General features: G+C 39.1%; 1 protein-coding gene across 1 annotated transcript in view; it reads right to left on the minus strand.

Moving 5' to 3' along the window:
* LOC115483103 (serine-aspartate repeat-containing protein I-like) overlaps positions 1-6,841 on the minus strand; it is a gene marked incomplete at its 3' end in the record, with an annotated part of 41,748 nt that extends 34,907 nt beyond the window's left edge. The window contains exons 1-2 of the mRNA XM_030224253.1: positions 6,788-6,841; positions 5,625-5,938 (exon numbers count right to left, since the gene is read on the minus strand). Coding sequence (XP_030080113.1) covers positions 5,625-5,750 — 126 coding nt within the window. The remainder of the gene's footprint in view (positions 1-5,624; positions 5,939-6,787) is intronic.
* Positions 6,842-11,456: the final 4,615 nt, after the last annotated feature.

Here is an 11,456-nt window from a genome sequence, read left to right on the forward strand (position 1 = left end):
AGCTAGAGCTAGATGTATAGATGGACGGGCACCCACTCAACGCATATGAGACTCATCCATTTCTGCATTTTGTAATAACTAAAAGGCAAAAATTGCGACATTTTCATAGCCAGCAAGGGGCAGGGGAAGAGGAAGAGGCAGAGTCTGAGGCTGAGTAAGAGTGTGTACCCTCATTTGTTTTCATTTATTTTTTCTTTATTTTCGTTTTCTATTTTGAAGATTTACGCAATGCAAAAGCCAAACAATTATTATTCATATAAGTTGAAAAGCCCCTGTAAATGTGTGTATGTGTGTGTGTGTGTGTGAGAGTGTGTATGTGTGGCACACTCATTGTGGCAGACGCGCCAGACAAATATTGAGTTACAGAAATACAAAAACAACAAGCCCAACATCGAGAACAAAAAGAAAATTGTTGCTATATTTTATTTATTTTATTGTTGCTGTTGGTGTTGGTGTTTTTTTATACTTTTCACTTAGATGATTTGTAACCACTGTGCAATCAACGCCGACGTCCGATACGTACCCCATTTTGTTGTTTAGTCTATGGCAATACGACATTAGGCTAACCAAATACATAGAATTGTGTATGGCAATTGGATCATACCCTGGGATCCAGACGTGAATGCGCTTTCTATGGAAAATCAGCCGAAAGATACTTTTGTATCTGTATCTATAGCTGTAGTTGTAGCTGTAGTTGTAGCTGTAGTCGTAGCTGTAGCTGTAGCTGCGTCTATGTTTAGATAATGCAATTTGATATGCTCGCGTGCTGTAACACGCAGTCTCGCAGCACTCAGCTTACGTCCATGGCAAGAAATATGGTTAAATTCGATAAGAACGCCTAACGCATGGAGCGTTACGTAACTGATAAGCGCGCGTTACGTCACACGTTGACGTAAGGTCCTGGCATAGAGCACACTTTTTGCCAGAAATGACGCCAGTAATATCTAGGTCGCATGATTCGATATCAAATTTTATTTTTTTAATTTGATTAGATTTGAACTTAACGTGTTTTATCTTCATGTTAAAGTGCATGTTAGGCCTTGTGGTGGCAAGAATCACACACACGCTTTGAATGTCTATATATATATATATATTTATCTTAAATTGTGCTTCAATGTTCATGTTAAAGTTCATGTTAAACCTAATCGTATTCAATTGAAGAATTGCTTATAAAATCTTTTAACTTAAATTACCCTTATCGTCCGCACTCTCTTATTTCAATTGTCTTTTTATGCAGCTGTAAAAGTTGTTGTCAAGTCTCTTTGCATTTATTAATTGACAAAAGCTATTGCCAGACTCTTTACAGCTGACACTTAAGAACCAAATAGTTCGAATTGTATTTCCATCACTTTAACTTCAAGTTAGAACTCATTGCATTTTATAGCAGCATTTCAATTGCCTGAAATGTTCAGCACTTAACGAAAGAATGCGAAATATATTGGAGATCCCGCAGAAAGTGTTTGTTAATTCTGACATAGCTATAAAACTACTGGCAAATGCGGATGCCAACGCAAACATCAACTATTTATGGTCTTGATAACAAGTTGACAATTATCAACTGCTGCAGGCAGCATTTGACATGCAGTTGCTAGCTATTAGAACTGGGCAATGAGCTTAACAGCCTGGCAAATGTCAAATAGTTGACATTTGGTATGGAAGTGGCTGTCCACTTATTGATAAAGAGACACCTAGTCAAATATTTGCTGACCTCCACAAGCGATCACAATCAAGCTAAAGTGTTGGCCTTGTCGATATCTCTTTATTTGACTGTTGGTTAACAATCGACTAACAGGCAAACAGGAAGAATTTGCAAGTGCATGTTAGGGCATTTCACGTTCGTATTCAACATTTCAGTCACACACACGAACACACATTGAGTTGTTTGATGCGTTTGCATGTTTCTTGTCGCTGAATTTTGTCTCTGTCGCAGCGTGTGTGTTGGCCATCTATTTATAGATGTTTGCTTCAGACTGGGCTATTACAAAATGCATATAACTATTGCCTATTCATTGGTGCTCTGCATGTTGTTGTTGTCAGTTGTTGGACGTTGGCCAGCTGTTGGACTGGCATGCCTCAGCCCCTCCCCAGGCTCCGATTCTGCTTCTAGCTGCTGCATTTTTAGCCCCTTTTGGTAAGAAGGGCAACTGGCTGACTAATTGTTGATGAGACGCTGCTCGAACGTTCGCTTCTCGCTTCGAGTTGGTGGCTGCTGGCTTCTTGCTCCTCTATTATTGTTGCCAGCTTCTCTCGCCTTATTTCTCATTGTCTCTCATCGATCCTAGCTTCTCTCTGTTTCTCTCTCTCTCTCACTGAACATTTCTCATATCTGACTTCTCTTCTCGTTTCTCCCTCACTCTTCAGTCTTCCTTTCTCTGCTCGCTTCTCCTTCTCTCTCTGACTCTCTCTCTGTCTCTGCTCCTTCTCTCTCGTTAGATCTCGTTTGTCTCTCAACGCTTCTCCATTTTAACTTCTTGCTTTTCTCGCCTCATTTGTCTCTCCGGACAACTCAACACTTCTCTCTCCCCGCTCCACACTGCCCGCCCTCACAGCTGCCAAATGTAATGCACGCAAGGCGGAAGAGCCAACTGCCGTCAATTGACAAAGCCAACACACTTTGCGCTATCTACAACTGTCTGAAGCGGCTGGGCCAGGGGAGCGGCGGGAGGTGTCCTGAAGCGTGTAAGGTTCAGTTATTTGCTTAAATCTAATGCATGCGCCAATTGTTGATGTTGCTGTTGAACTTGAGCTCAAGTGTCAAGCGTTTTGGCAAATGACAGCAGCAGCAACTGTTGCTGCTGCTCTGATCGACAGACGAACAGCAACAGTTGCTCCTGCTGCTGGATTCCACGAAAAATTGCAAGAGATCTCACATGCCAGGCGAATACATATATATATATACATATATATATATATATATATATATATATATATATATCTATATCTATATCTATATGGCAACACATGGACTGCGCTGGGTGGCAACATCTTGTGTCCATATGTTGTAAAAACAAACAATTGAGAACAACTACAACAAGAGCCGACAGCATGCGAAAGAAAGCAGCCAAATGAAATGTATCTCAAGAATTGATTTGCTCAGCGCGAAAACAAAACAAAAAGAATACAACATTCTGTGTATAAAAGCATAAAAAAAGAAACGAAAGCAGGCTCTAGCCTGCAAGTTTTGCGGCAACTGTTTGCTGTCGTTGCAAATATTTTGACAGCCAGACAGAGAGATGGACGGACAGGCAAGAAACCTGATGACATGCAGGCCACATCTGTCAGTCGTATGCACATATATATCTAGATACCTACGGCTATGTACGTGTCTATAGCAGATGCCCAACTAGATACGCTCGGTGACTTGCAGATACATTTGTATCTCATGACTGTGATTAGCATTGTGCAGCTAAACGATGCTGGCGCCAACTGCAATGCAACATTTTTTTTGTTTTAACTAGCAATTGTTAATTGGATTGGCTGCCTGCATGGCGATTGCCGGATAATTAGATGCCTTGAGGCGACACCTAGCGTTCAAGCTGATCACTTCGCGCAGATAGGCTCAGGCGACACCTGTTGGCAACCATAAGCAGTGTAACTTATATATATATTGTAACTGAAGTCAAATCTGAGCTCCAAAAGTGAGCATCGCTTACTCCATTAACACAGTTAGTGTAATGTGATTTAGGAGCTGTTATGCTACGACTGTTAAGCTATTGATATCGCTTGAACCTGTGCGTATGCGCATTCTGTAAACATATTACGCATACGCCGGATGTAACGGCATGGCTGTGTGTGTGTGTGTCTGTGCGCTTTGTCGCTGTTCCCATTCGATGGCTTGCTCTTATTTTGCTCTGCTTCTTCTATATGTTTTTCCTTTCGCAGAACCGATAACCCGCCAGTTACAGCTATTGGCATTATTCTCCCTCCGTCCGCTTCCCCATTTGCGCTTCCTCTACTTCTTCTTCGTCTTCTTTTCTTTTTTCGAAATGTTAATTTAAGAAATTATTTCATTGCGAGACGACGACAACGTTGACTTCTTCGACTACATGTCATTAACACGCTGATAAGACGGCTATCAGCCATTAGCTATCAGCTCATTATGATGGTCACACACACACGCCACGCACACGCATACGCACACGCACACGCACACAAACATAGATAGAGAAATTAGATGACAATCGAACGCCTTTTATAATTGGCAAAAAAAAAAATATTAAAAAAAAAGATTAAAATTTCACATTTGTGAAATCGAAATTGGCAACAAAATAAATTTCAATTTTATTCTGTTTTTTGATTTGATAACCCCGAAAAAACTTGACCCAAGCGCTTGGCCTGACAGACAAAATAATTGTTGTTAATATTTCTTCTTTGCATCTTTTCGTTTTCTAAATTAATTAATTTCAAAAATAAAATGTATAATTCAAAATTGTCGCAATCAAAATCCGGTGTCAGTTCAAGAGATCTATGTACGCTAGGGTAGCCAAAAGGCGCTTCTAAAAAGCTGCTTGTGGAACCATAAAGAAGTACTACTCTCTCTTTCCTTCTCCCTCCATCCCTGCCTCTCGCTCACTCACTAATAAGCAGTGCGTGCCGCTTCTTCTGTTTCTTTCGACTTTTAATGGATCTCATTTTCATTGGATTTTTATTAATTTGTAACAAGCGAGCAAAGGTCAAACAGCAAAAGGTTTACAAAAATAAATATATTTACATACGTCTATATGGGATTGTGTGCGTGTGTGTGAGTGAGACTGTTTCCCCACTAGGGGCCCTCTTTACACATTATTTATATTTATTTTTTATTTTTGTTGCTCTTTTTTTGTTTAATATTTATGTATCTGCGTTGTAAAATAGTTCAAGTTCGTTGTTGTTGTTCGTTTCGTGTTGTGTCATCTACATCAAGAAAACTAGATCATGCGAGCTCTATACGTATGTGTGAGGATGTTGTACAGAAAAGCGAGAACGATTCTTGATGCTTCTAGCTATATATATATATATCTATTCTCTAGAAATCATATTCATGAGTTAGCCAGATGTTGTCACCATGGCTAGCGGAATGCCATTAATATATGATTGTTTCATGAAATCAAAGCGTTTCGCTTCTAATTAAACATTTACAAGTCTCTAGAGTAAAAATTATTGAAAATAAAATTAAAATAATGTTAAATGTCTTCAGAGCAATTCTTCTCATACATCAAAGTATTCCAGACATCAAAGTTTTTGTCAGCTTTTATCTACGATTTTCAGTAAAAGCTTAGATTTGACAGATATTGAAATAAAGTCTGCTGCCTTCGAGATATCCTGCCAGTCTGTTAAGTCTTTACATAAGTTAGCTTCTGTTAATACTGAACACTTTTCAGCTAACACGAATTGCAGGATAATCAAACAACAAGTGTTCCTGTGCATTTTTGATGTTTATTTGTAATCTAAGTACCTGTTAAAACTGTTTGATCGTGTCATTCTAAATGCTTAACATAAATCTATTAAGCGTTGCTTAACGCTTTGCAATCCTTTGGCATTGACCTAACCAGTTGAATCGGTTAACCGCTTGGCTCAGCTGTGTTCACATGCTCTCGCACTCTCTCTCTCTCTCTTTGTATCTGTTAATCTTTTTTTCTACTCACCTTGGCATTCAGCAGCGGTACATGGCAGGCGTTCAGAACGAGGACAACGGCGAAGAGGCGCCAGAGCAGCGACAGCGCGTGTCGCTGCCGCAACGTCGCGGCCGTTTGGGATCCCGTTGATCCCATCGTCTGTGTGTGTGTGTGCTTGCACGCGTGTGCGTGTACGGGATATTTGGCAGCTATTCGGTTATTTAGTTGTTGGTTTGTTTGAACTATCTAATTGTATTGGGCAGTTGAAGGGTTCGTATTCGAGGTGTTGCGTCTGATGCGTTTAGACGTTGTAAATAAATGAAAAAGTTACGATGTTTATGGCACTGCAAGAGAAAAAACGAATTTTCAGCACTTGTTTGCTCAGGAACAGGCAAATTATAAAGTCTGCTGCGTCAGCAGAAAATCGAAAAAAAAAACTAAATAAAATAATATACAAAACAAAATAAAATGACTGAAAAAAACGGGAGTTTTATGTATGAAACCGAAAGCTGCACCCGTAAAAGCAAAAAGTGCAACAAAAAAAAACTAAAATCAAAACGCGAATTCGCCAGAAAACGCAGAAGAAAAAAAACAGTTTAAGAAGACGAGGAGAAGAAGAGGAATAGGGATCAAATTATGAAGCAGAGCCTAAGCAGAAGCTGTCCCGAAATTCGAAATTCCAACAGAGCCCGAATACTGAAATTCTCTTCGCTCTCTTATTTTTTTGGGCTTTTCCTTGATCTGCGCGAAGTTATTTTTTATTCCTTTTGCATTTCGCGCGCGACGTTTATAATTAATTTTTTAGCTATTTTTTCTGGTTTTGTTTCCTTTTATTTAATTCGTTCGGTTTGTTCATAGTTTCGCACTTTGTTCGTTTCAGTTTTGTTAACTCTGACTTCAGCTCAAAAAATAAAAAAAAAATGCAGAAAGTACAGAGAAAAAGTAGCCAAAGTCAAAAATGTTTAGCGATCATGCAAAGGGGCGCGCGCGCATATTGTACGTTATCCTTCGAAGCACCAGAAAAAAAATATATTTTTCTTAACACTTGATTTGACCACTTTAAAAAAAATATGATATATTGTCAAAAAATTGCACTTGAACAGCAGCACGGAGCGTGTAAGCAGAAAAAGAATAACAATTGTGAGACAGCCTGGCGGCCAGGCGAATCGCAATCGTCGCTAAGGCAAACGCACCGAAAATTGTGCGACCGTCTCGTACAACGGCGCGCAACCGAATGTTAAAGTGGAAGAACTCTGACGCGAACGCCGCTGCACCGTAGAAGAAACGTGCGACACGACCGACACGAGCGCAAGCCCGAAGACAATCGAAGCGTTAGTATAAGCGCGCACTTGCACAGACCCAAATACACATACGCGATGTACCATGGCGCAATATACGTAAAAAGCCGGCTAAATATTTGAATGAGAAACTCTTACACTGAAATTACTTCTGCACGCTGTAAAATTTCAAAATATGTTATAACAAAATTATAAATACATCTATTAGCTTTGATTATTTGGCATATTTTTTAAGAACATTGGCAAAAAATATTAAGAATTTGATTAAATGACAATTGAACAATGAACGTTATTAAGATTATAAGCAATTTAAAACAATGTATGCTTGCAAGTTTTTTGATTGGCGAATATGTGTCATTCGTACCACTTCTTTGCGATGCGTGTCGGTGTGTTGTGGGTGGCTTTGGTCGAAGTGCTCTGCTGGCGTCGCTGCGTTGTGCGACTGCTGCAAAACGTTTATCGCGCAGAGCGCTTGTGCAACTGGCTCTCTTTATTTATCGGTAACAGGATGCAAAGCTGAGGCTTTGCACTAAATTCGCCTTATGGCGAAATGAGCGAAATGTGTGTGAGAGCTTGTGATGGTGGCTGGTCGGGCTGGTCGTGGAGGGAATTAAGAAGCGGGGACGCCGACGCTGCCAACTTGAGCGGCCAGCGCACGTTTAACTGGCACAACGGCAATAAAAGCAACAACGTCGACGTTAGTGTTGTGCTGCGGCTGCTGCTGCTGCTGCAGCTCTGTAGGTCAACTGATAAATTGGCGTGAAGAGACCAACACTAACCGAAAAGGCAACCCAAATGCAGCACCCACTGATAGAGCGCATGTTTGTAATTGCCTATATGTACATGCATGTCTGCATGTGTGTGCCTTTGTGAGCATGTTTTGTGGGCTTGAGTGCAGATTTGTTATTTGTCTTATGGTCGGTAGATGGCGCTGCTTGCATTTGCTATTAGTGCAGTTCTCTTTGTTTTACATCTCCTTTTCAACACTTTTTGTGTTCAGCTTTCAAGTTGTTTGCATTTTGAATTTAGTTTGTCGTGTTGATACTAAGATACCTTTGAAACATGTTCAATTTAACTTTTAATTATTTTACACAGTTTGACCGTAAATTTCATCATGTTTTCTCGCAAAAAAGCTAAAATACTCAAGCTAATATATACATAATATGTAAGCATATTATTTTTATAATAAATGTAAATGTAAATATAATAAATGTAAATATAATACATGTATTTAAATTTAAATTTAAATTAATTTTTCTAAATAAACGTTATCTACCCACACCAATAACTGGGGCGCCTTTGAGTTGATACATTGATTGCAGCTAAATGTATCTTGAACACAGATATGCCGTCTGCGCTCTACAAATACGAGGTATTTGAGGCAATTCAGTCTGGCAGCGAGTTCAAGTGGGAGAAAAGTTGCAGAATGTGAGAGTTTTTGTTTTTTTTTTTTTGACGGTTTTCATATTGTTTCACTGAGGAACAACATTTCACTTTTCAGACCAGACCAGACTCGGGCCAGATATGGAAAAGATATAGATAGTTGCATTTCAAGATATAAACAAAGTAAGCTGAAGTATCTTTGTTTGTAGAAAGCAATAAGGCTTATCAAAAGGAATTTTTGAACCTACCATAGACGTTGAGAGAAGTAACTTTAAAAAACTCAGATTCAAGGCCCGAATCTCTTAATTCTCACTCAATATAGCAATATATCAATATATCAATATATCAATATATCAATATATCAATATATCAATATATCAATATATCAATATATCAATATATCAATATATCAATATATCAATATATCAATATATCAATATATCAATAAAGCAAAGGCAAAAAAAAGCCAATAGTATCCAGAAAGCTTCTGCAGTAAAGGATGATGGAGGGCTTAGCCCCAGTTGCACAGCGGGCAATGGTGAAGTGATTCAGGCAACCAGGACGACGTAAGAAGGAAATGCAAACTGCGTTCGGCGAATCCGGATCTGGATCTTGATCTTTATATTGGACTCTGTAGCAGTTCCGTTGACCCCGGCGAAAACAAGGTCTTAATTGGATACGTAGGTGGCATCGCGTTCGTCATCGCCGCCAGAAACTCCGTGAAGACTCAGCGAGGACTTAGGTAAGTCAACAATATATCAATATACTTCAATATAAGTTTCTCATTCTCTGGCTGCAGGATCAATGCGAGTCCTGGCGAATTGGCAGTAGCTGCCAATGGGTGGCCAATTGCTGCCACCTGCTGCCGTTGGCCACCCACGCGCCACCCACGACTGGCGGCCTTCCCATTGGCGCCTTTTGAGCTAGAAGCGCGTTCAACGCATGCGCCAAACCCGGCACAGTGCAGTGAACCCCCCTTTCGGCCGCCCAGCCGCCCAGCCGCCCGGCTGGCAACGACCAATCGGCGCGTTGCGTTTTTCGCCGTAGAAGCCGAGCCAAAAGATTTGGATTGTGGCTTCCGTTGTTGATAGTCGCTCGTCTAAAAATAATTTTAGATGAGCATTTTAATTACTTGGACGAAAAAGATAATGCGAATGCTGCTGCTACAGCTGCTGCTGCTGTTGCTGCTGCTAGTGTTACTGCTGCTGCCACTGCGACCTGTCCTATCAGCGGGATGCCACAGTATTTGGGTCAGTCTGACCAAGAACACGCCAATGCCCAAGATCTGGGCGGATGCCCGCCTTTCTACAGAAGTCAAGAGGTGGCCGCGACTTATCGCCTTATGCATATCTCTAAACATACCTACACACACACACATATATATATATATATATATATATATATATATATATATATGTATATATATATATATGTATGTATATATATATATATGAATTTATATGGATTTCTATAAAGATGAAAACCGCAATCCGAAAGACAAACATAGTAAAAGTAGTAAACACCAAATACCCTGACAAAATATATATATATACATATACATCAAAAAAACAAATATATATATATATATATATAGTACACATTATATAGTATATAGTATATAGTAAATAGTATATAGTATATGGTATATTGTATATATATCTACTATCTATATAATGTAGTACCGGTACTATCATATATTTATATTCATATTTTTCCTATTGAATTATATGATATAGTATATAAGTATATACAGCGATATTGCTAAAGATCCAAGCTATACAAATTAAATTTTAATAATCCACTTTTCAAGTAGCAACCATCTGATATGGGTAGATATTGTAAAGGAATCAGCTGATGCCCTATTTACATGAATACAAATAGATAGATAGTTGAAACTATTCTCTAGACCTTACACTGATTAAGAAAGCCTAATCTAAGTCTAAGGAGTCAACTTCCATATCAAATTGTAGCCAGTTGTTATGTTAGGTAAGAAGAGTATCGCCCTACTTTGCGATTCTCATAACCTTAAGCGACCGTTGCTCAAGTAACTTAAGTAAAAAACCATTTAATATGGGCTCTACGACATTTCTGTCTGTACATTGCGTGAACATGTTATAATAACCTATGCTCAGAGTATTGGAAGAGGTTATCAGCCATCGAAGAGTGACGCAAATGTTAAGGCCAAGCGAAACGAAATTCACCACATTTGCTATGCGGCGGCTGTTAACGTTGTTGAAAAGCTGCCCGTTGCAGTTTGACAGCCACTGGGCGCAAGCACGCAAGCTTTTAGCCAAGCCAATCGAAGCTTGCAAGCTCTGTAAACTTTCAATATCCAAATGAATGCAAAATTCCTAACCATCTCGCAGAGCTGTATTGATTGTTATGCAACTTTTGCTGGCATAGGTCGATTCATGCGGCGTTTTCATGCTTTCAGCATAAAGCCCTATGACGTTGAGATACCTGAAGTTAGGCAAATGCTGCTTAGGATGATTCTTTTGTCCTCCTTATAGACTTGATAGAGCTGGAAAGTATATCTTAATCAGGATAACTAGCTGTATATAGCTCTACCCATATCTTTCTCTGGCTCTTATTTGATTTCCTAATACATCTGAGTTATAATTTTTGGGCACCTCTAAAAGTCTTATCTTTTTCATACGCGTTCACGGGATGAAGAGAGTTTATTGGTTCTCTGAAATGAAATTAATGAAATTTATAACATATAATTCGACTTACAACTTGTTAAGACATTTCCAATATCCACTGGAAACATGGCAAATCAAGTTTCCCGACTAAGCTATTGTTGATCAATAGTGATTTACCCAAACTATATATATATACGTCTTGGAGACTAGCAAATCGGAAATGAGACTATATCTGCCAAGACCCCAAAATTGGATAGTTGTGTTATATCAGGCACCTATCTATATATCTATCATCCATCAGATGATAGTCGCACGTGCCAAATCGGAATAGATCCAACGATTTTTGACCTATAATTATATATTTTATAATCACAAATATATATAATATATATATATATATATATATATATATTTTTTTTTTTTAGCTAATTTCTCTGAGCTGCAATACAGATAGCTGAAACCCAATGTCTGAGTCGGCGAGTGTTGTGCCATTAGCTAGACAGAGCTATTTCCTGGAAGTGATAATATATTAGGCATCT

The sequence above is a fragment of the Drosophila hydei genome, unplaced genomic scaffold (genome assembly GCF_003285905.1).
Source record: "Drosophila hydei strain 15085-1641.00,03,60 unplaced genomic scaffold, DhydRS2 tig00000418-arrow-arrow-pilon, whole genome shotgun sequence".
Lineage (NCBI taxonomy): Eukaryota > Metazoa > Arthropoda > Insecta > Diptera > Drosophilidae > Drosophila > Drosophila hydei.